This window comes from Mus caroli, unplaced genomic scaffold (genome assembly GCF_978045245.1).
Source record: "Mus caroli unplaced genomic scaffold, Mus_caroli_1 scaffold_6, whole genome shotgun sequence".
NCBI lineage: Eukaryota > Metazoa > Chordata > Mammalia > Rodentia > Muridae > Mus > Mus caroli.
Window position 1 is genome coordinate 44,923,768 of NW_028227261.1, and position 27,205 is coordinate 44,950,972.

General features: G+C 34.9%; 1 protein-coding gene across 5 annotated transcripts in view; it reads right to left on the reverse strand.

Moving 5' to 3' along the window:
• LOC110293190 (AGBL carboxypeptidase 4) overlaps window positions 1–27,205 on the reverse strand; it is a 1,191,022-nt gene that overhangs the window by 1,018,940 nt on the left and 144,877 nt on the right. For all 5 annotated transcript variants that reach the window (XM_029476352.2, XM_085839081.1, XM_021161009.2 and 2 more), the window contains exon 3: window positions 19,458–19,582. In XM_029476352.2, coding sequence (XP_029332212.1) covers window positions 19,458–19,582 — 125 coding nt within the window. The remainder of the gene's footprint in view (window positions 1–19,457; window positions 19,583–27,205) is intronic.

Genomic DNA, 27,205 nt, shown 5'->3' on the forward strand with positions numbered 1-27,205 from the left:
TTATTCATGACATCTCTGGGTAAATCCTATACTATACACAATCACATTTTATAGCTACAGATGTTAAAATAAAATTGTTGTGATAAAGTTGAAATTCCACATAAAGCTTGCCTAGCTATACACTCTTTCTACTGTATAATACTGAAATTTTTTCTAATAATAACAGCAAAATTATCTGTGCCAAGGAATTAAGGTGACCACCAAAAACTGAATGATACCTAAGCGTAGTAGCCCACAGCTGTGATTATGCGTTCCTGGCAGAGAGGGGGAGGAATGGCATGCTGAATACATATTGTATTTTGATTACCAATGTTGTGCCTTTTTATTTTCTAGCTCCTTACAATACCATGCTTTTCTTTGTTTAGAATACTTGAATGCAGGTTATGCTTATCAAAATTCATGCTGAGGCTTGTCAATATACCAGTGTGGTGAAATGAGCTTAGTAGGGAATATTTGAGTGATACAGGCCACATCCTAAAGGGTTGATTAATAACCTTCTATGATATATGAGCTATTGTAGTCTCATGTGGCTCTTCTTTATATAATCTTTCTTTAATGAGCCTTTTTGTGTTTAGCATGTTTATAATAGCTTATTAGAATATTTTATTAAACTGTTTCTAAATTCATGTCAAATAATTCTAGTATGTTCCAATTCAATGTTGGCATCTATTAGTGGCTTTTAATCTTTCAAGATTAGATATTTCTGGGGCTGGTGAGATGGCATAGTTGATATATAAGCATATGCAATATAATCATGAATACCTGGATTTGGATCCTTTGCGCACACATAAATAGCCAGGCACTACACACACCTATAAGCCCAGTACTAGAAAGGCAGAAACAGGGAAATCCCTACAGCTTGATGAACAAACTGTTGAGCCAAATTAGTTGGATAAATGAAAGACCCTGCCTTAAATAATAAGGTAGAGAGGAATAAAGGAAGATAGCCAGTATCAAATCTCACACTCCTAAAGGAATGTATACAAACATGGGAACATGCATACCAAAGATGAGATTTACCTATCTGTGCTAAGACAAGTGCTTTTAAAATGAAATCAGGACTCATTTTATTACTCTGAGAGATTCTTCTGTTATATAAATTTTATGTCTTAGCAATTCTCTTCTGACAATGTTCTGGTAGGGAGCAGAGAGTACTACTTCTATACTCAAATATTCTACCTACTTCTCACTAATACTCTAGAAGGAAAGGACACCATTACTGTCGTATAGGGCTGACAGTTCCAGCTTCCAGTTAGGCCTCTACTGATAACATATTAGCAGCAAATCATTCCTCAAGTCCTAAGGTCCCTATATGATCGATCTTTTTTACCTTTAAGAGCCATTTTTAGACAGTCTTACTACATATATGTGGCTGGCCTATATTTTACCAAATAAACCAGACTAACATCAAACTCACAAGATCTAGTCTCCAGAGTGCTAAGATTAAAGGCATGTGACACCACATCAGCCTTCTTTAAGAATCTTAACATTTTCTACACATGGTTTATATGATTTTAATTGTATATAGTGAACAAAGAAGAAATGAAAATATGTCTCCATTAGTGGGGGTGGTGTTAAAGCATTTTTGCTTTAATAATAGAAAGCATAGGAAGATATTTTGCATATTGAAAATTAAGGGACTGGCTCCATTTCTATTCTGACAAACAGATTTCTGGACTTACTGGCTAACAGTCTGAGTTAGGACGTCTGCATATATGATATGGTTGTGCATCTTGGTGTTCTTGTAGGACTCCTAACAGTGGGAATGGTGGGTGTCTCTGACTTTTGCCTGTTCTTGGGACTTTTCCTCCTAATGGGCTGCCTTGTCCAGCCTTGATATAAGGGTTTATACCTAGACTTATTCTAACTTGCTATGCAGTGTTTGGCTGATATCCCTGGGAGGCCTGCTCTTTTCTGAAGGAAACAGAGGAGGAGCAATGGGGCTGGTGGCTAGGAGTAGTGGTGGAACGGGAAACTGCAGTAGAGGTATAATGTATGAGAGAAGAATAAGTTTAAAAGAGGAAGAATGAAACATTATATCAACTTGAAAATAACATCTGGTTATCCCCCACCCCAAATTAGGTCTTGATGTCTGAAAAGTACCAGTCTCATGGAATCACTGAAAAGTTAAAGGGTAAACACATTTGTTTTATCTACACATTTTTAACTCGTTCAAGAAACTAAAATAATAATAATAAATGATCATATGTGCATACAATATGCCAAAATTAGTTCATTCAATTCTCCCAGTAAGCTTACTGCTATAGAAACGTAAATAAGACTAAGACATCCTTCAGTTTCTAAGATTAGGAAGCTCCAGAATCTTAGAATGACAATAAGCCACTAATTACAACAGCAGGTGGCAAGCATGCTGAGTTAGCATCATCAAAGACACAGCATGGAAATCAGGGAAAACTGCCCAGAAAGGAAGAAACTTTACTCACATCAAAAAAGGATCCAAGAGAAGTATAGGGAGCAGAGAAACCCTGCATGGGTGACTGGGCACTGATTCCATGCACACAGCCACATCCAGGACAAAAGGGCAAGGAGTTCCTTTGGAGGCAAAGTGTTTGTGAATGATTGACCAGCATATGCAACATCCTCCTCTTGCATGGTGACAGCCTGAGACTGCTCATCTACAGAACTCTCCCCCATGTACTGTACCTAAGAGAGAGTCCACATCACTGCTGCATTAGAAGAATGCCACCCAGCCCGGCTTTGCTGTGTCTGTTAATGAATCAGCAAAGATGAATCCCAAATTTCCAGTTTGTGTGATTAAGTCGATTGTTAGTGCTATGCTAAAGGTTGAAAGAAAATGATACAGATGAGAACAAAGTTTCTGTTCAGGATTGATGTCACGATTTAAGGCAGGTAATTATGAGAATGAATTTTAGTAAAACTTGCATTTAAATCATTAGCATTTAGTCTGTCATTCCACAGCATACTGTACAAAGATTACTTTTGGGCTGTTCTAGATCACAAGAGAACCTAAGAGCACTGACAGTGTATCTGGTTAGTCTTTTCCATATATTTAGCAAATCAAAGCCAAAAAAAAGTTTCAGTATCTTCCTCATGATTTTATTGCTTTGTTCTGCCAAAGCAAGGCTTACACTACCCATGAAATTATGAATAAAATTTAAATATCAATCTCTCATTCCTTTGGCTTTAAAACAGCCAAAGCCCATAACTTAACATTCCTCTAGCCTGAGTTGTTGTGTTTCTAGTACCCACAGTTTCATTTGCATAACGATCATTTTTACTTTCTACATCTGTGTTTTATTTATATTGCAACAGAAATATTTAGAAGTTTATGTCACAATAAGTTTCTAATCTAAATTTGGAATTTTTTTCAATTGTTCATCAGTTAAAAACTACACAGAGTGAAATTTCCAACAAGGAATTCTTCATTGTAAAGCTCATCTTAATTTTCCTCATAAATAAGCAGTTATTATTTTATCATTCACTGTGCTGATTTTGAAGCCCAATAAATGATGAAATATGACTTTTCTTAGGCTAACTCTACAATCTTAATGAAAATACAAAACAACATTTCTTTTAAGTTAATACATTATGTGTTTTGTTTTGTTTCATTTTGCCTCTTATCTTACTATGATTTGAATAATAGGCTATCATAAGAGGCTTATGATATTTATTTGGTATTTTGCTATTATGATATTTTTCCTTATTAAGAATTGCTTTCAGCTTCTCTTCACTTACTTAGATGTTGGCTACCGGTTTGCTGTAGATTGCTTTTATTGTGTTTAGGTATGGGCCTTGAATTCCTGATCTTTCCAAGACTTTTATCATGAATGGGTGTTGGATTTTGTCAAATGCTTTCTCTGCATCTAACGAGATGATCATGTGGTTTTTGTCTTTGAGTTTGTTTATATAGTGGATTACGTTGATGGATTTCCATATATTAAACCATTGCTGCATCCCTGGAATGAAGCCTACTTGATCATGATGGATGATTGTTTTGATGTGTTCTTGGATTCGGTTAGCGAGAATTTTACTGAGTATTTTTGCATCAAGAGTCATACGGGAAATTGGCCTGAAGTTCTCTATCTTTGTTGGGTCTTTATGTGGTTTAGTTATTAGAGTAATTGTGGCTTTATAGAATGAATTGGGTAGAGAACCTTCTGTTTCTATTTTGTGGAATAGTTTGAGGAGAACTGGAATTAGGTCTTCTATGAAGGTCTGATAGAAATCTATACTAAATCCACCTGGTCCTGGGCTTTTTTTGGTTGGGAGACTATTAATGACTGCTTCTATTTCTTTAGGGGATATGGGATTGTTTAAGTCATTAATCTGATCCTGATTGAACTTTGGTACCTGGTATCTGTCTAGGAATTTCTCCATTTCATCCAGGTTTTTCCAGTTTTGTTGAGTATAGCCTTTTGTAGTAGGATCCGATGGTAATTTGGATTTCCTCAGGTTCTGTTGTTAGGTCTCCCTTTTCATTTCTGATTTTGTTAATTAGGATACTGTCCCTGAGCCCTTGAGTGAGTCTGGATAAGGGTTTATCTATATTGTTGATTTTCTCAAAGAACCAGTTCCTGGTTTGGTTGATTCTTTGAATAGTTCTTTTTGTTTCCACTTGGTTGATTTCAGCCCTGAGTTTGATTATTTCTGACTTTCTGTCTCTAGTTGCATATTTAGCAGAGGATGCCCTAGTCGGCCATCAATGGAAGGAGAGGCCCTTGGTATTGCGAAGATCATATGCCCCAGTACAGGGGAATGCCAAGGCCAGGAAGCGGGAGTTGGGGGGTTGGGGAGCAGGGCAAGGGGAAGATATAGGGGACCTTGTGGATAGCATTTGAAAAGTAAACTAAGAAAATATCTAATAAAAAGAAAGAAAGAAAGAAAGAAAGAAAGAAAGAAAGAAAGAAAGAAAGAAAGAAAGTAAGTTCTGAAGAAAAAAAAAGAATAGCTTTAAGTTCCAAGTCAACTAATGAGCCCCTCTGAAACCTCCCACTGCAACTAAATGTACTGAACATTCACAATAATGTAGCTGTATTTCTAGTATGAGCTTGTTATTTTTACATTGCACTATAATATTCTACATACTGTGTTCCTCCTCACTGATAGAGTCCATGCTCCTTATTTGTCAAAAATGTGCATAATACCTTTATACCTACAGAATAAAGAAAATTATCTCTCTAGCTATGCTACAATGTTAATCGTTACTTGACAAATTACTTGTCATTTATTTAATAAACTTCTCAATAATTTCCCTTGCTAGTTAAGAATAACTCAAAACTGCACCTGTAAGACATGAATAGTATTTCTTACCATAATTCTTATCATAATTATAACTGTCATTTAGTGACAAGGTCCACTCACCTTTTAACACTTACAATGAAGTGAAATCAATTGTTTATTTGCTTGTTTGTTTGGTTTTATTCTCCTGTTTCCCATCAAGCTGCAAGTACTCTGAAGTGAGACATCTATCTTGACATTACATTTGTAATGACTTATTTGTGTTCTGTATCCCATAATTCCTTCTTTAATCTATACTAGAGCAAATATCACATGTTCCTCTTCATATGTAAATTCTAGTTTTTACTTTTTATATGTATATATTTACATGGGTAAGGATCATAAAACTAAAAAGGTGACCATGAGAGGACAAAGAGAGGAAAGGAAATAAAATTGGGACCACTGTAGGAGAAGGGAACAGGAGTGGAGATGTGGGGATGGGGAAGAAGAGAATGGGAGAGAAACAAAAAGAAAACACATATCAAATGCCACAAAGAAAAACTATGATTTTGTATGCAAAGTGAAAGGTGAATAATGCCGGACCTGGTGGTGCATACCTTAATTCCAGCACTCAGGAGGCAGAATCAGGCAGATCTCTGTGAGTTTGAGACCAGCCTGGTCTATATACTGAATTCTAGATAGACAGGGCTATGTAGAGAAACCTGACTCAAAAGCCAAACAAATAAATAACAACCAAAAAAAGCAAATTAAAAATAATTATTAAAAAAGATAAAAGTAAAGCATTAGTACTTCCTTTAGAATTAACAAATGTTTTCTAAAAGTATTCAATATATAAAAATCATCACTACATGATTATTTGAAACTGCATAACAGACTCAGTCTATAGCCCTTAACTTGACTGCCTATGCCTCCCTCTATCGCCTGTAGCTAAATTCTTTGGGAGAGAAGCTCAGTTTTATTTCTCTTCTTTTGTACTGGAGTCATACACCTAGCAACACTCAACTTTAAACAAGAGACTGTTTAAATATGAAACCAATATAAATATAAATAGGAGTAAGTTAAATGTCCTGAGCCAAACATAAACATGTCACCCAGACACACCCTTGAAACATGACATAGTAAGTAAATGTTATAGGTTCAACAAATATATATTACCTCTTACAGGTTAAACATTTTAAATTGATCAAATAGGGGGAAATGTTTCCATGTTTGGTTTCTTTTGACCTGAACATTCATATACTACTATTTCTAATTACATACAGTTAAAATATGATATTTATATATGTTAAAGAGTAATTTCATCAAGTACTGTCTTTATTCTAGGTATTATAAAATAAAATTGCATTAGAATAATACATTATTTTGCATCTCGTAAAACAGTTTAGAAATTGTCATCATTATCTATTCTGATGACATACAATAGGCTATCAAATATGATTATTCTACAAGTGTTACACTGTTATAAAATTGAGTGTCCTACACTGTTGAAATGAAAATCATATGTAAAAATCTACACATGAGGCATGATAGATAAGAATTTGCAGGATCACAAATATTTGTGAAATGTTAAAACAAAATAAGAAAAAGGAACACAGCTAAAAAGTGAATCTGAGCATAAATCACTAAAAAGGAAGAAGAGTCAACATAAAAGTCAAGAGACCTGGCCAGTAAGGTTGTCTCTGCCATCTATCTCATGGTGGTAAGCATTGGGTGGAGCATTGACCATTAATGAACATCACGTATTTCATCAGAATAATAGGTATACATTTTTCAGCATGAAGCATGTGAAGGTACTAGGAATTGTGGAGAGAATGTCCAGGAGATTAACAGGCCACATGTGCACACTATACTAGAAGAATGGCAAACCGTCATAGTTCCTAGTTCCTGGCTTTTAGATAATTACTTAGACTTTATGAGACTCATTTTTCTTACCCAATAGTAATATTTACTTCACAGTATTATTATTTAGATTAATGACCTAATTAAATATATGAGAATGTTGTAAAACCTCTTATTTGGCACACAATATTTTCAACAAAAACTAATCACCATGTTATTTTAAATACAATTTTCTAAGTGATAATAAATGTATGGTATCAGATTTTTGAAGGGGTTGATCTCATCTTGGTGACAGGAAGACTTTCTGATTCAACAATTATCCACGAACAAAAATACTGTCACAAGAACTAAGGAAACCAGGTGTATAACATGGAAATAAGAAAGATATTGAAGAGAGGAAACCAGGTGTATAACATGGAAATAAGAAAGATATTGAAGAGAAACCAAAGGTCGGACAACATCCATGTCTTACCCTGAACTCTAGTAACACAGAATATCCTGCACTTGGCAACAAGAGTGGAAAGGGAACAAATAATGTGATTTCACAGCCAATTCTGTATCTGGCAAGTCAGACTCAGTGTCAGAAGAGTCACATCCTCAAACTCCAAGATGGTACCTAGACACTAAGACTCCTTATTTGGGCAATATTCCACAACTCAAACCCATAGGTCTTAGATTCACATTTGGTCTCCAGGAACACCCCACCACTAAATTGAAGCCAGGGGCTCCAAGTCTGATCTGCCCCTAACAATAGGCCAACTAGTCAGTCCTCAAACCAGTACCTATAGACTCAGGCTTCACGTTGGTCCGCAAGTGTTTTGAAAGGCCAGGAAAGCTGGGGGTAGTGGTAGTAAAAGAGCTATCCTGGCTAGCTTAAAACTTGCTAGGTAGACAAAACTGGCCCTGAAATCACAAAGATTCTGCTTCTGCCTCCCAAATGTTGGGATTAAAGGCCTGCCCTGCATGTAAATTGTCTGGCACCAGGCAAGACCCTGTGCCTACAGACTCTTAAGCCTGACCATTTTAGACCAGTTTATAGATGAAGCATATTGAGCATCCAAGTTTGTTTCAGCAGATGCAGGGTCAAGAACCTGAAGGACTGTCACTCCTTAACTGAGACTATAAGTTAGTCTACCATTGCAGAACCTAGTCCTATTTTCTTGGATGTCAGTGCCAAGTCCACTACAGTGGTAAGCCAATATTCATGGACTCAAGTTCTATGCTGGTTTCAGAGGTGCAGAGTCTCAGAACCATCCTTGAGTCTGCTTAGACTTTGAAGACATGTACTTAAAGTCTACAGGAGTGCCACCTGTGGATTAAACGCCACTCAGCCTTTAAAAATAAATGCCGTCATCTGAAAGAATATTGCTTAGTTCATTAAGCTTTTGCTACTCAACAGAATTGGAGTTCAGTTCCATATAACCCACATAAAAGCTGTGTGTGCTAAAAGTGGCAGCCATCTGTAATCTCAGCACTTGGGAGGTAGGGACAAGTGATCCTCATGTCAAACCTGCTAGCTATACAAGCAGAAATTAGTGAGTTCTATATTCCATGAGAAATGCTGTCTCAATAAATAAGGTGAGCAGTGATCAAGGAAGACAAACATCCAGTATGGACTTTGGCCCTCAATAGGCATATGCACACATATCAGAACAGAAATGCAATACACACACGCAGAGACAGTCAAACACAAGTACTCACAGCACACACACACAAAACAATATATATATACACATGCACACCACACACACATGCAACACAATAACAATCTACAAACCCAAATTATAAACTATCAGTGGTATAAAAAAAATCAGTAAATCCCACCATGACTGGGACTAAGAACCCAGCTGTCTCACATTTCTTGGATTCAACATGGTACTAGATACCTTCCATATTGGATTGTCTAAAAAAATATCCTACAAATATGGCTGATCTCTATTCCGGGGTGACATAATTGCCTATGTAAAAATATCAAATTCACTAATACGTTATTAGAGGTGAAATCAGGTCAACAAGGAGGCAGAATATAAGGTTCCATATTATCATATACTGAAAATGTAAAATTAACATTGATTTGCCTTAAAAATTCCATTTATAACACCAAAGAGAAATGAAAAGAGCATATTGTGCAGTCAGCATGTATAACACGTATGACTTGAAAAAAACTAAATTATTTCACTTAAGACACTGATAAAAATTTTTGAACAAATGCTACATCACAGCAAATAAGCATAGAACTATAAGTCACCAGGGAATGCAAATTAACTGCATTGTGAAATACAATTAAAAATATCAAAATAGCAGAGGTTCAAAAATATTGGCATTGCCAAGGGTTGACAAGGCTTTTCAACAATGGGACTCTCTCCTTTACTGCTGAATGAAATAAAAACTGATTTAATCATTTGCAAAACAGTTAATAAATTATTATAAAGTTCAATAATCACTTACCATATAACCAATGAATCTTGCTGTCAAGTATTTAGCTTAGTGAAATAAACCTTACATTCATGAACACAAACAAACAGTACACAAATATTTATAGCACATCAATTCACAATTGTTGATTAGAAACATCTGTGACAAGACTTAATTAAATAAACTGTAGGACTTTCTACTTTAAAAAATCTTAATTTTTACTCATTACTACTTATTCTTTATCCTAATAATAGAATATAATTTGCTTCAGAACAAAAAGACCTTCTCTGTCCTCTTTTGTGCTGGTTTCTGAGCACCTAGCAGGAACAATAAATATTTATTGAGTACAAATTATACAAAACCAACAATTTAGGAGTATTTTTCTGACTGTATATGCAGGGGAAAACTAAAGTCACCATATGTATACATAGGCCCCTAGTTGGTATGACTCTCAATCAGCTGTTTGACAAATCAAGTAAACAGCAAAGAACCTGCTATGTATTGTGGCAGGAGAGATAGTAGATGCACTTTTACTTTAAGATGTTTTCAACTTAGACTGAAACTGGGACAGAGCCCTATCAAGTCAAGGAGAATCTGTATTATGTGAGGTGGCTAGAAAACTAGAACATAAGGAGGATAACATACAGCAAAATAGACTGAAAACAAGAGTAAAGAAATGATAATGTTTGCTATCATTTATATGCATAACTGCAAAGTATTCGTTATTGTTAAAGTTTTGTTCTGTTTAAAAAATAACTTCTTTGTTTAACACGCAGAGAGAGAGAAGGAGAGAAAGAGAGAGAGAGAGAGAGAGAGAGAGAGAGAGAGAGAGAGAGTCAGTCTAATATAATTTACTCAAGGTAACACAGTAAACAATCTTATTACCGAGTCAGAGTTTAATCCAAACAGAAGGATGGTAAAAAGTCATTTCAGAAAGGAAAGAGCACAATGATGGGAGACATCAAACAAGATAGTCTCTGTAAGATACTATTTAAAAGCCCAAGAAGTACTTAAAGCAAGCAGACTAGAGAAGAATCAGACAAGTAAGAATAGCATAAACCAGGAGAAGCCTGACCTTTACCTTAAGGCAAGAGCAAGCTATTTAAGAGCTGCACCAGTTAAGTAGCAGGATCAGATTGGAACTTTTCATGAATTCTCCAGGTGTGGTCTGAAGTAGAGGCTTTAATAACAAGATTCTAGGCATAGCAACAGCTTAGAACACAATTGCCACAGTCTTGGCAAATGATTATTATAGCAATGGCAAAAGAGTAACAGACGAATTCAAAAAGGAATTTTAAAGTTGGCTATAACCTATTTTATAATCTATAAATAAAGATTTATAATATGATATTATAACTTATAACCAAAGTCATACTTCCTAATCTAAGTGACATTGATTATATAATTTACAGAGGAAAATAACAATAGATTTACCGTGACAATTACTATAATTAGTATCTTTGGATATAAATCCACATAGGAGGAATGTCAGAAAAGTCCCACATTTTGAGATTAAATGACTGCATAAACAGCAGTAACATTCACTGGGACAGGAAATAAAGAGTTAATTTTATAGGGTGAGAGAAGTTTTTTAAACAAGTAGCATAAGATAACCTGTGTAGTTCAGGAGAGTTTAAATTAGAGATAATGCTAGAAACATAAAAAAAAAGGGAAACAATATGTATGGTATGGAATACACAGAATGAGAAGGGAAAATCCTATGAAGGAGAATCACAAGAGAAGTGATGAGACACCAAGGAAACAATTTCTAACAGTGAAATAGCCACAGTGTCAAGTGCAAGATAAGTTAAGACAGTGGGGACAATGTGCCCACTAAGTTTAACAACATCAAATGATCTATACAATACTGAAAGCCAATTAACAAATACTGTGAAGTTCAATGCTGGCTGTTTCCATAAGACATCGTCACTTCACACTGTAATGATAGCATGTGTCTAAAATAATCATGGGGAAGCATGTAAGCATGAACACAGTGTACCATACACATATGGAGGAAATAATCCCAAACATAGTTCCTAGTTTTATTAACAGTTTCAAGAACCTAAAATTTAATTTTGCAAAACAATGTAAGACAACTCAAACGAACTAAAATATATTCATATATGCTTTACTTCTGCTGAAACTGAAGTAATATAGTTGATATGGAAACTCGGAAAGCTTTGTGTTCTGCTATCTTAAATTTGCCTCTTTTTTTCCCCAGCATTTCCCTGTATAACCCTGGCTGTCCTGGAATTCACTCTGTAGACCAGACTGGCCTTGATCTCACAGATCCTCCTGCCTGTGCCTCCTGAGTGCTAAGACTTAAGATAATTCCTATCTTCTGAATGTTTCCTCAAACAGAAAATCCTTGCTTCATGAAACACAGCTTATAGTCTATCAAAACCTTAGCTAAAAACAAAAACAAAAAAGTTGCAAACCTATTCAAAAAGAAGGGTTATTTAAATTTAAAATTTTGAAATGTGTTTACAGAAAAGACTTCCTGAATAGAACACTGATATAGCACAGGCTCTAAAAACAATTAACATATGGGACCTAATGAAAGTGAAAGGCTTCTGTACAGAAAAGACACCATCATTTGAACAAAGCAACTGGCTACAGAATGGGAAAAGACTTTTTTAAACCAACTACACATATACTAGATGGCAAATATCTAAAGTATATAAATAACTAAAAAAGAAAAAACTGGACATAAAACAATTTAAAATTAGGTACAGATCTAAGTAGAAGATTCTCAAACGATGAAACAGAAATGGCTGAGAAACATGTAATGAAATGTTCAACATCTTTAGTCATCAGGGAAATGCAAATCAAAACTACTTTGAGATCTCACCTTACACCAGTCATAATGGCCAAGATCAATAAAATTAATGACTGCTCATTCTGACAAGGATGTGTAGCAACAGAAACACTTATCCATCGCTGGTATGTATGCAAATTTGAACAGCCACTATGGAAATCAATATGGTTCCTCATATACCACAAGATGCAGATATAGCTCTCTTAAGCATATATCATGAACTTTACATACTACTACAAAGACACTTGCTTATCAGTATTCATAGTTGTCTTGTTCATAAAAGCCAGGAATTGGAAACAGTCTAGATGTCCATGAACAGGAATTGGAAACAGTCTAGATGTCCATTAACAGATGAATGGATAAAGAGAATGTGGTACATATATATCTTGGGATATATAATCTTGTATGTATTCTGATATGTCTTCATGCTCCTTTTACTTTGTGAAACATATTGTTAAAACTGAATTCATGAGATGTTCTCAGCCAAACAGAGAATCTGCTAGTAAATTTATCTCCCCCTTATATAATATTAATAAACAGTTGTTTTTAGACACTGTCTCCAGAAACTCAAAACTGAAACCTCAAAGAGACAAGTGCAGTAAGCTGCATGATCTCCAAGATTTTCACTCTGAACACACATCCTAAACTATGTTGGAGAAAAGGACTGGACTTGCCCAAACGCTAAAGCCTGCATGATTCCTAGGAGGTCCACAGTGACCAAGGACACAGAGCTCCACATTCCTTCTAGCCCACTTCCCCATCTGGGCCAGAACAGGGACACCCACCCAAATGGTACAGTCTGCGAGCCTCCCAGGAGGTCTACAGTAACCAAAGGCACAGGAGGTATGCAGTAACCAGGGACACAGGCAGCCCAATCTTACCAGAGACAACACTGCCTGACTCTAAGGAGACAAACCCTAATTCAGGTCACATACCCGCCTCCAAGGAGACAGGTTCCAGGCAAAGACACCCAGGCCAGTTAATGCCAGTGAGAACCAGATGGTCAGAGGCAAGTGCAAGATCTTAAGCAACAAAGCCCAATGCAATTTGGCACCATCAGAACCCAGATCTCTCAATATAAAAAGCACTGGCTAACCTAAAATGCATGAAAAGCAAGATAATGACCTAAAATCCAATCTCATGAAGATAATAAAGGCCTTTAAGGAGGATATAAAGAATTCCCTTGAAGGAATACAGGAAAACACAGACAAACATGTAGAAGTCCTGAAAGAAAAAATAAATTCCTTAAAGGAATACATGAAACTACAATCAAGCAGGTGAACAAAATGGTCCAAGAAGTAAAAATGGAAATAGAAACAATAAAGAAAACACAAAGAAAAGCAACCCAGGAGATAGACAACTTAGGAAACAGATCAGGAACTACAGATACAAGCATATCAACAGAATTCAGGAGATGGGAGAGAGAATCTCAAGCATAGCAGATACCATAGAAAATATTGACACATTGGTCAAACAAAATACAAAGTATAAAAAGCTCCTAATCTAAAATATCCAGGAAAATCAGGACACAATGAAAAGATCAAACCTAGGAATATTAGGAATAGAAGCTGGTGAAGAATCCCAACTCAAAGAGCCAGAAAACATCTTCAACAAAATCATGAAAGAAAATTTCCCTAACCTCCCTCTAAAAAAGGGATGGGCTTAAACATACAAGAAGCCTACAGAACACCAAATAGATTGGACCAGAAAAGAAAATCCTCATGTCACATAGTAATCAAAACACTAAATGCACAGAACAAAGAAAGGATATTAAAACGTGTAAGGGGAAAAGGTCATGTAATATATAAAGGCAGACCTACCAGAATTAGGTCTACCTGGCCTGGCCTCAGTGGGAGAAGAAGAGCTTAATTCTGGAGAGACTTGAGGCACCATGGATGGGGGAGGCCTGGTAGGGTGAAGGTAGTTCCCTCTCAGAGGGAAGGGGGAGAAGGAATGGGATGAGGAATTGTGGGAGGTGGCACGGGGAGCAGTTCCTGGAATATAAATAAATACAATGTAATACAAATATTAAAAACAAATATAAAGTATTGTTATAGCATATGGTTGAAAAAACAGAACTTAGACGAACAGAGAATGAATTTAAGATGATAAAGCTAGAATTATAGAACAGAATATTAGAATAGAAACAATGACAAATAAAAATGTTCCATAAATCTGTAGAGGATCACACTGGGCCAATAGTCTATATGAAAAAGTGTACAGATACATGATAAAACTCTATGGAAATGAATAAAAATTATTTAGGAGACAGTTACTGCAAAGAAATAACACAGTCCTAAAGTAGAGAGTATTACAGGTCTGCCTTTCAACACTTAAAGCCACCTCATGGCTATGATGAAATAGCACCTTCTATACACACCCAGTTACTAAAATCAAGGAGCTAAAATAGAATAGAATATACATAAATTGGAAAATGGTCACCCAAATTTGGAGATTCCTATGAAAGACTTAAGTGAATAGCTTCACTCTGAGGTATGCCATAATTTTCAAGATACAGGGTTCAGAGGTATTCATGCTATGATCAGAATAGCACTGATGATCTGAATCAGAGGTACTTTCAGTGAGTCATGTCTGCACAATAGGGTTAAATTACCATCACTACATTATGCCTTCCCTAGCAAAGCTTTAAAGTAAACCCCAAAGAGCAATCAGTTCTACATGTATTACAAATCAACAATTTTTAATAATAAAATAATTTCCTTTTGAGGGACAGGGTATTTCTTACCCAAGGCTGGCACCAGACCCCTCAAGTAACTGGGACTACAGTTACAAGCTGCCACATATGTCTTATTTAAATGATGTCACATCAACTCTTATTATAATTCTTTTTTGTTTATAGAAAAAACTTTGGCCATGCCCAGATAAAATAGGTTTTATAAGTAGAGAAAAAGAAACAAAATTCAAAAAGCAAATGTGTTCCAGACTGTTGTTACCAGAAAGCAATTAATTCTTTATGACGAGAGACCTGGGAGACTTTGTCATAAACTATTTATATGAGAGAGGACTCAAAGTGAAGAAAATAGTTTATTCTGGGTATGTGAATATTTGAGTAAAGAAGACAATTCCAATCAAGAAGTATAAAGAAAGACACTTCATTCAATACTGATAGGAAAAAAATAGCATAAACTTTAAACAACACAAATTGGTTCTCTAAGAAACACATAGCCTTGGTCCAATAGCTTCCCTTCAAAGAAATGTTTCCAAAAGATGTCATTTGAATAATATTTCCTGTATTTTCAACAATACCATTTGAAATAATGCAAGTAAACAATAATCTTTGGATTCAACATTAAGGAATCAGTGTTCTGGTAAACAGCTGTTTACTATGTTTGCAAAAATTTAATGACACAAGATTAGCTACAATGATGCTTAGGTTCTTAAAAGCAATATATTAAAGTATATTTATGACACAAATCAAATATAATCCAAAACTGAGCACAGAGAATATAACTAACTTAATGTTATTTACTTCAAACTAGGAGAAATGATATGTCTGTGTTTCATTTTCTGCTTCTAAAAATTATCGATATATTCCATGTTTATTCCATTAAGCATTGGCTGCTTTTGTAATCAGGAAAGGAAAAGATAAATTTAGGATATAAAATAATGTTACGTGAATGATAACAGCTTAAATAGCCCAGGGATGTCATTTCATTTTTTCTTATTGGCTAAAATTTTATCATAAGTATTTAAATAGAAAGATTTGCTTTTACCTCACACAAGTGTTCTGCTGCATCAATAATGCATTTCTACATAAGAATATTTAATATCAGTTTTTTTACTTTTTCATAAAGGTACCAGGACATTTAGTTTCTATCAACTCTTTCAAATGTACTATTTAACAACTACTTTTTCAGGGCTAATATGTCAGTCCTGTGATACAGAAGTGCGTGTTCCAAGCTTTTATCTCTTCCTCAAAACATCAAAGAAAATAACCCCAGAGCTAGCCCTGCATGTACAGTACATTTGATTCTTTGATTTTAAAATTCATTTAATGGACTCTGCCTGTGATGACTAATATTTTCTTGTCTGCTAGTACCAAATACCAAATAAGGTTCTTGAGATTACATTTGTGCAGCTCCCATTTTAACGGAAATTGGAAAGATATGGAAAGAGATTATAGGATGAGATATTGTAAAAGCAGATCTCACAAGTCAAACTTAATAGCAAAACCATTCTCTTTCATGTAAGCAACCATGAAAACAAATATCCGGTGTGCTAGGGATAGACACAGTATCTCTCTAGTAGATCTGTTTGCCTTCTTGAGACAGATTTCCATAACTTCATAATGTGGTTAGAATTGGTGAGACAGTGGCCATAGAAAGATAGTGAATGAATGAAGCATCAGGCTCAAAAAAAACAAAAAACAAAAAACAAAAAAAACTAGATAAACACATATAAGGCTTCAGAGTGTAACAAGCATATGATAGTATTGTTTATGTAGTTAGAACCCAGAGGAGCAAATTAAATATCAGCTATGACAACATTAAATAAGTATTCATAAACATACATAAATGAGGGGAAAAAAGCAGACACGCTGAAGTACAGCTTGCTCAAAAGTGGAGTGTTTGTATAGTGCACATACACTGAGTCTGATTCTCAGCCCTACAAAAGTCTACCATAGGAAATATGAAATCTCAAATGCTCTTTAAAAATGACAAATATGTAGAAATGTTACCAAACATTTACAGATACCCTCTCAGTCTCACTAAGAAAAGACACAAGTTATTACTATTACTAGTCTGACAATAATTGCTTGAAAAATTATACAAAAATTGAAATTTATGAAAATGATAGTTAATAAAACATGCATTGGAAAGGCTTTTCCAAGGAATGAAAAATTAAAAATGAAATTCCTCAATAATCATTAGACAAAAGGCACACAACAACTGAAGGGATCACTTTGCTTCTCTTTTTTTTCAGCTACACTGTCTTGTTTAGACACATTCCTTCATCCTCACCTGCTCCCGCTCTTCCCTTTGCAATGCATCACCCAAGAGTGTGAACTGCTTGCATTAAAAATCAGATTAAAAAAGAATATAAACTATGTAAGAAAGAGAAGTGTGGTCCTTTTTATGGATGTGGATATCCTGGCACATTTATATGGCATTTTTGAAAAGTTTCCCTTCATTTGTGTAAACTGTCTGCATAACAGTTGTTTGCTTTTCAGAGGAGTGTGTGTGTTTCAAATCTAATTTACCAAGCTGCATTAGCAACAGCAACAGAAGAGGATATATGTCCACTTCCTGATAGAAAGTGATGTTTTCAGGAAGCCAACAGAAGACTTTGGTAAAGTATTTTGAAGATTACTGGTTATTTTGTGGAATAATCCTGGAGTCAGGAGAGCCACTGTACATGGTCAAAAAGGAGAATGTGCATGATAATACCATGGAAATGGCCAATAGACTTGGTAATGTTAAATTAGGTAGAAGCAGGAAACAAGGCCAGGACTTAGAGTTGCCCAGGGTGGAGGGGTCTGTGTGAGAGCTTCAGCTCTTTTATGACCTTCCCCATATGCTGAAACTCTCAAGTACCATATTTACCAGTATACAGATACCTTTCTATATCCAGTTCCCACCAGGTAGCCTCTAAAACTTCAAAAAATGGCATGTTCCTCAGTGCTGTGTCTGTGGTACTCCAGAGAATTGTGACAATTAGTTGAAAAGTGCACTGTCCTTCCCTCTTCTGCTGAGGCTGAGAGGCCAAACCTATTCTATCTTGGGACTGGCCTCTATCTTAAAAAAAAAAAAAAAAAAAAAGGCCTGAGAACTTGACCTGCAGCTGAACCCAGGATGCACCCAAGTACCAAGTACCAAGCTTGTCCTTGGCCCATATCAAGAGTTACTCCCTAGCTACTTCCTAGCAACAGTTAATCAATGTCTGATTGTTAATTAATGTCTGATTGTTTCAGATGTACTTTCAGACCATTTGTGATTGTTCAGTCTTGCTTCAAGACACCCACCTGTCAGCTTACAATAGTCATTCTATTAGATACTCACCAGGCTGGACACCCCCTCACTCACTCCCATTCCCTATAAAACCTTATCCTGCTGAGGGTTCAGGCTGCTCCACTTTCCCATCCTGCTGTGTCAGGGTTAGGTTAGAGGAGAGCCCAACCTCAAACTTGTAATACAGAGAACCTAATGTGATTACATTGGAAACAGATCCTTGGTGGTCTTTTCGGTTTCACAAATGCTTCCTGTCACATCAAGGCTAAGATGCCAGGAACAGCATAGTGCCAAGAAAGAGCCCATGAGTACCTGAATTCCAGAAACTTCCAGGCCCCAAAACATGAATCAAGCTGTAACTGAAAAGCATAGGGAGATGCACACAGCACTGACTGATTCAGGGAGAACCAGAACAAGCCCCTGACTTTCTCCCTGGTATTGTAGATAAAGATGATCTTAGGCAAGAAGGGGTGGTGCTTTTCATGGCCAGGCTTCCATATGCTTACAAGAACCACAGAATCACTATGCCTGTACAATTTGAGCAATCTGTTCATTTGCAGATGTCTGAATAGAATAAAGTTGCAATATTTATTAGAATTAGACTTTGCTAATGCATATGTACTTTATCACTCTATTTTTATCAATATCCTCTCATGAAAAACAAGTTTTCAAAAGTATCATGAATCACTGGCAGTTAGAAAGTAAACCTGAAGAAATCAAGATTAAAGCAGATTAATATAGTCATAAAATTGAAACATGGACAAAAAAAATACAAGGTTTCCCAGAATCACCAGATAATAAAATAGCTTTGAATTCCCAAAAACACACACTTTAGGAGAGATACTCTGTTTTAACAGTTATACAGCCTTAAAAATATGAACATCCCGTTGAATAAGAGAAGAGATTTTTCTTGACAGAGATGATGTAACAGCATCTTAGATACAGAAAGCAACAGGCACTTCCAGTGTTCCCTTATGGTTGTTCCACAAGAAATCTTCACATAGAAGGATTTAATCAGTAAACAACCCACTTTTCCTTAGATAAAAGTTTTCATTAATTCATTCCCATCAGGAAACATAAGTCAACATTTTACCCGCTACTCAATGTCTGCTACAGCCAGAGGTTTAATAGCTGTTGAAGGAAGCAAACTAGGTTCCTTCTCTAAGACCTCACTTGATAGTCCCCAGTTCCCTCACCTGTAATTCTTTCACATTTTCAACAGTAAAGTTGAACCAGACTCGGAAGCGTGGATTACAGGTGTCCGGTCTAATGAACAGATCATACTCAAAATCAGAGACTTGCTCAACCCGGCCGAGGTTACCTATAACAAAACATAAGAGAATTGTTTTAATTCGTGCATCTCAACAATATTATGAGCACTGATACTAGTCCTAATCTTTGTTTGACATACTTTAGACTGTTTGATTTAATCAAGACCAAAGACCTGCCTATTAATTTTCTTTCCTTGTGTTCATAATCCTCAAGGAGATTCTTTATATAAAAATGGTTCTTTGAATTTTCATTATCAAAATGTTTATTAAGACATTGTTTTTAAAGACAGAGTATTTATTACACAATGACAATAATTATGAGGTCAAATTATTTAGGTTAGTTTTACATTTTCTGAGTAACCATGAAAAATTCCTTTAAAATTTCCCAATTTTTTCTCATTATAAACTAAAGATTATTAGACTGTAAAGATGGCTCAGTGTATAAAGATGTTTGATACTGAAGTTGACAATGAGGATTTAATACCAAGTTCCACATAATGAAAGAAAAACCAACTCCTTCAGGAAGTTCTCTTTGCATACATCCACCACTGCACACTACACAAAATAAATAAAAGATATAATAATGTAGAAATTGCAGAAAATGAAATATAAGTACTTACTCCTATATTCAAGGACAAAATGTACATTTTAACTTTAGTGCAATTAAGAAATAAATTTTAGTAGAAAATTAATATTTCTAGGTTTTAATATATGATATAGACTGTCCTGAAGGCTAAGTATACCTACCAATCAATTTATACCTCAAAACAACATCCATGAATGAGATACTCTTGCTATCTCATTTTACATACAAGAAAAACATGACATAAACATCTGAAACAACTCCAAAGTTATATAATAAGCAATGAGCATTCACAAATTATTTGAATACAAATAGCAAATCTCTAACCACTAGTGACCAAACTCTACAGCAGTTTACATAACAGACCTAGCATAGGTAACACAGAAATATAAATGGAAGTATATTTTAAATCATTATACTTGATATATACTCCATTATTAAAGCAATTTTGGACAACTGAAATTTTCATATTCTAAAATGCACATATTAATTTCATTCCAATATTAAAAGAATTATATCACTTTTGTTTTAACAGCTGGACAGAATGCATGGAAAAAGAAATCTTTAAATTGTTACTATGTACAGAGTTCTTAATAATTATATAACAGTCTCTCTAGAAATGTGAAATTTCAAAATGACTTTCTTCATGTTACTAAATCTTTACCTTGATCCAATAATGATGAATCTGAAACCCATAAGTACTTAGTGACTATTCAAATGCATACTTTAAAGCATCAGAAAAAGACTTTGAAATGAAGACTTCTGATTCTATTGTTCTTTCATCACACTGTAACTATATATCCATTTTCCTGAAATACTTCAATTCTGTATCATATTATGGTTTTATGGAAACATATTTAAAAATATAGTAGCAATATTTTTATTTATTTAAATAAACAATAAGGAAAAGAATGAAGCAAAATCAAAACCTTGATGGGCAAATAGGAAAAAATAGGATACATATTTTAAACTCAAATATATTAAATGGCTCAAATATAAAGGGATTAAATATTCAAATTTATATCAAGCCAGTCACATTATGCTAAGCAAACTAAATCATAAAGAAAATGCTATATGATATTAATATGCTACAGAACATTAAAATTAAGTCAAATTTGTAAAGATAGACTTAAATCATACATGGTAGACTTTAAAATGATTACTAGAAATGAACAAGGATAACTCATGGTTTTAAAAAAGATTAATCCCTCCTATTCACAATAGCCTCAAAAAATAAAATACTTTGGAAAAAAACTTAATCAAAGAATTGAAAGACCTTTGCAATGAAAATTTAGAAACATTGAAGAAATAGATAGAAGACAGTGAAAACAGATCATTCATGCTCATTATAGATCAGCATTATTAATAAAGGTGAAAAGAGCTATGCTACAGAAAGAAATCCACAGAGTCAATGCAAGCCTCCATCAAAAAGGAAAGCCCTTTAACAAAAATCTCACATTTCATAAAGTCCTGAAAATCTAGGAATACAAAGGGCATAGCTCAATATAATAAAGGTAATACAAGCTTATAGCCAATAAGATGATAAAGAAAAACTCAAGGCATCTCCACTAAAATTAGGAACTAGATAATAATGTCCACTCTCTTCACTCCTGTTCAAAATAGAGCAAAATGTCTTAGCTAAGGCATTAAGACACAGGGATAAAAATAAGAAAGGAAAAATATCAAAATACTTCTACTTGAAGATGATACAGTTCTACATATGAAGATGTTAAGGATCTATGTTAAAACTCCTATGTCCTACATGTTGAGTAAAGTAGGAAGAACCAAATTAACACAGAAAATCATCAGCCTTTCTATAAACCACAACAAGCATAGCAAAAAATAAAAGAAAAGAAATCAGGGAAACAATCCCATATACAATAGCATCAAAATTAAAAATTTGGAATAAATCTAACCAAAGAAGTAAAAGCCTTGGATAATGAAAGCTTCAAAGCACAATAATGGAAACTAAAGATGATACCAGAAGCTGGAAACCCATCTCATGTACTAGTGAGATTGATACAATGAAAATTCCCACCCTACCTCCTAACCAAAAGCAATCTACAGTTTCAATGAACACCATCAAAATTCCAATGCATTTGATTTATCACAGAAGTTGAAAAGAAAATCTCAAAACATAAATTCAGACATAAAAGAACCAGGATGCAATATTAATTATCAATAATAAAACACATGTAGATGTATGCACATGATTGCAAGTCCTACTATATAACTACTACAATAAAAACAACAGGATACAGTCTTAAAAACAGACACTTGAATAATGGAATAGAATAGAAGACACAAATTAAGTCCATGCTCCTAAAACTTCCTAAATTTTGGCAAAATGGAGACCAAATATATACTGGAAAAAGGACAGCATCTTTAATAAATGGTGCTGGTAAAACTAAATAATTACATATAGAACAAAACTACATTCTTGTCTCTTACTCTACAGAAAACTAAACTTCAACTAGGTCAAGGATACCAACAAAGGAATGATACCCTGAACCTGTTAGGATAGGAAAAAAGAATATTCTTCAACATACAGGTACAGGGAAGGAATTTATTAACAGAACACATACAGTACAGGCATTAAAACCAATAACTGACAAATGAGATCCCATGAAACTGAAATGTTTTATACTGCAAAAGACATCATTATTCTAGTGAAGAGGTAGCCTACAAAATGTGGAAAGGGTAAACCAGATAAGTTTGACAGAGGGTTAATATCTAGAATATACATCAAAACAACCTAATTAAAGGTTAGGAGATGGTACTAAAAATAAAACTCTAAAAAGAATGAAAAAGGGTGAACATAAACATAGTTGTCCACTGTTCAGTTAAATAAGACAGTACAAAGTGAAAATGTCTAAGATTCTTCAGACCAGTAGCAAATTAAAAATACTTTGAGACTGCATCTTAGCACAGTCAAAATGACAGACACCAAAACAACAAACAAGAAATGCTAGCAAGGATGTGGGGAAATGAGACCTTTATTTACTTCTTGTGGAAAATGCAAACTTAAGAAGTCATAATAGAAATGCATAGAATTCTCAAAAAAAGCTAAAAGTAGAAGTGCCATATTACTCAGCTATACCACTCACTTCTTTTTCTGTCCAGGAGACTCAACCTTCTACTCCACGGACACTTGCAAAACCAATCATTATCACTCTACTCACAATAATGAGGAGATGGAATCCATCTAAATGGCCCTCAGCTGATGAATTGGGTAATGATAATGTGGTACTATTCACAACGCAAAACTCTTCATTGGTAAAGGAAAATGGAATCATGAACTTTGTGGGTAAATGGGAGAAATTAAAATACCAAGTAAACTAACATAGATTTTAAAAGACAAGTGACATGTTTTCTCAATTTGTGGATATTAGTGCAACAGCCTACTCCAGAGACAGCCTAGTCCAGAGATGCTTATTCAACCAAACTCAGTGCTGCCCTATTCACAGAAGCCAGAAAATGAAAACAATCTAAACATCTTTCAAATGATGAATGGACAATGAAAACATATTCAATGAATTTCTAGCTGGCTGTAAAGAAAACTAAAATGATGAAACTTTGCAGGTAAATGGATAGAGCTTGAAAAGAAAAAAAAAAAAAACATCTGGAATGAGCTACCGACTACATGTTCTCTCCCATATAAGGATGATAGCTTTGAATGGTAAGTTATTATAAACTGAAGTACCCACCGAGGTCAGACAACTAGAAAAGGACCATACTGATGGGTATGTTCAGGGAATAGGGATAGAAGGTAGATAGTATTAAGAGAGAATGATAAATAGAGGAACAGCAAGGGTCAATTAGGGTGAGAGACATTAGGGTGAGAGATAGGACAAGGTAGAGTAGGGAGTATAGGAAGGAATAACATTAAAGAGTTTTGAAAAAAGCCATCTGGAGACCTACTACTGTAGAAGCACAAGACAGAGCCAGCCAAAATCCAAGCATGATAAGGGAGGTGGGTATTCATGAAGCCCCACTCCTAGATAAGAAGCTACTGGCAATTAATGACTGTCGGGGTTGGGGATTAGGTTTCCTTCAAGGATGCAACCCTACGGGGCTACCTATGTGTCAGCAGATAGCCCTATACCCAGTCACAAATAGAAGCACTATATCAATTCAGTAGAGTTTTTAAAAGAGTAAATAAAGTTATATAGAGAAAGAAGAAGGGGGTAATAGTAAAGATTTGAGGGGAGGGAATAGGATGGGATAGATATAGTTAAAAACAATAATTTATATAAAATTTTATTCTATGAGAATAAAATTAAAAGAAATACTGACTCAACATTATATATTTACATATATATCAATGTCACATATAGTTAATTCATCTAAAAACACATGTCAGGTAACACTGGAGCCAAGATATGTGAAAAGTATTATACTGATATTGAACTGTATAAACTAACCCTGGTTTGGAGAGTTTAACCTAAGTGTTAGTTTAAGCTTGAAGGCTGAGTTTTCTTCTTATCTCAAGTATAAGAAGACAGAAAGTTCATCCCTGCGGGCGAAAAAAATAAAAATAAAACACAAAGAAGGGTAGGCAAGGAAAACTGGTCAACATCCAGTAACATAAGGCATGCTGCAAAATGAAGCTGAAAAGGAAGATTAAGATAAAGAAATGGGGAGAATCTACAAGATTATTTTAATGTAACATTTAATATTCAAACTTTACAAAAAATGTAGTGGTACTAATAATATAAAATGGAAAACCCAAAACCTGGAGATAGAAATAGAGAAAGTACCCAAGGAGCTAAAAGGGTCTGCAACCCTATAGGAGGAACAACGATATGAACTAACCAGTATCCCCCAAAATTGTTTCTCTAGTTGCATATGTAGCAGAGGATGGCCTCGTGGCCATCAATAGGAGGAGAAGTCCTTGGTATTGTGAAGATCATATGCCCCAGTACAGGGGAATGCCAGGGCCAGGAAGCAGGAGTGGGTGGGTTGGGGAGCAGGGCGGGGAGGGTATAGGGGTCTTTGGGGATAGCATTTGAAATGTAAATGAAGAAAATATCTAATAAAAAATAAATTAAAAAAAGAAATGGAAAAAAAGAAATAGAAATAATCTATATCAATATAATGAAATAGGTAAAACAAAACTAATAAAAACTTTTATGAAGCAGTGAGAGGAAAGAGCTAATTACAGAGATTGAATGTACAGGTATTTGAAAAGGAAAAATCCTTCTTCCCAACTGATACTTTTAATAAAATCGGTGATCCATTGTCAGTAGGAATAAAAGGTAAGCCAGCATTCTGGTGCTCAGGCTCTTAGAATCTTTCTCCCCCTCACCCTTTTAAAGATTGTTCCCCAAGTCTTAGGGATATATTGTAGATATGTCTATGGGGCTGAATAGTCATTAACTATTGTCAAAACAGAAATAGAAAAATTTAAAACTCCTTTTAGAATTTGAAGGGTAACTGATTATTTGGCAGATTTAAACTATCAGAGATAAGTTTGCTTATAACCAAGTGAATTTTAGTCCTTACTAATTTTTAATTACAAGGCCTACAGAAGACCTGTAGGCAGCAGGGTTATAGGTAGAGAGCTTGAAAATCAAAGCTGTCCTTTGAAATATTTCTAATAAATAGCCTCAAGAGATTTCAGCAAGAAAGTGAATGAAAATTCTAGGATAGGAGTATTTATTTAGTATCATTCTTATTTTGAAGAAATTTTATGTTCATAATTTTGTACATTTCATAACTTCAAATAAATATCGCTTCACATGAAACCTAAAATGGTTGATTGTTTCAGCCACAGACTACCTTGGCATTGAGATACAGAGACATGTGGTAATGTAATGCCTAAATTGCACGCCTGTTTCCATGTCTACAGAAATTGATGCTCTAAGTAAACTAACAAAGTGATTTCCTTGAAATACACACTGAGTGATAATAATCAATAAACACTGAATACAGGATGAATAATTGATGTTCTAGAACTAATTATGGAATGACTAAAATTATGAGATAAAGAATTAATGCCATTTTTAAAATAATTCTTCCTCAAAACTCAAAACTATCTACATAAAATATTTTTATGTGTATGCACTATTGATTAGAATGTTCTGAACACCTACATATATCAGTGATAACCTTTGTGACCTTGAGCCTACTCTACCTGAAAAAATTCTCACATCACTTTCTATCCCTTTTCAGATAACCTTCTCTTATTGGCTATGTACAGCAAACACGAAAATGTTCTTCATTACTCTTAGTGCTAATCCCATCAACCTCCATTCCTTCGGAATGTTCCAAATTGCATTGAGATGCCTTTCTCCATTTTTCCACCGCCAAAAGTATATAATGCCAAATCATCCTACAACAAAAGTCTAAGGTCTGCCTCTAGATATCTGTGTAACTTTATGTATCATTCAATCTTATAGTTTTTACAGTTTTATTTGTATATTCTTCAAACATTTATTTTCTTGGCACAGTTATGCAAGGATTTTTTCCATAGTAGAACCCCCTTAGGTATTATGTCTGGTCATTAAAGTCTTGCTCACTACTACTTCTCCCCAAGATGACTTCCAGAATCAGCCTCTCCACTATGTCCTCATATTGCCTTTGTTATTCGTTGATTAAAACATGTCAGTCAGCCGGGCAATGGTGGCACACGCCTTTAATCCCAGCACTCGGGAGGCAGAGGCAGGTGGATTTCTGAGTTTGAGGCTAGCCTGGTCTACAGAGCGAGTTCCAGGACAGCCAGGACTATACAGAGAAACCCTGTCTCAAAAAACAAACAAACAAACAAACAAACAAACAAACAAACAGAAAGTCCATCCCATGACAAGGGGGATTGAAAGCTGCACCAATAACTTTAAAGCACAAAGTCTTTGCTCAACTGCTCCTTGAGATGTGGAATTCTGAAAAGGTTAATTAAATTCTAGGAAATGTTGCTTCCTTTTACTGAGAAAACCATGTGTAGATGGCACCTTTTCTATACTTATAAACTAGAAGAAACTGAAGAAAGTGAGTAATCCATTAAGGTCTAGGACTCAGTAAACAATAAATATCAAAGAGTGTTTGTAAAAATAATAAAAGTAGGGTAGGAATGAAGAGGTAAAGAACTGCT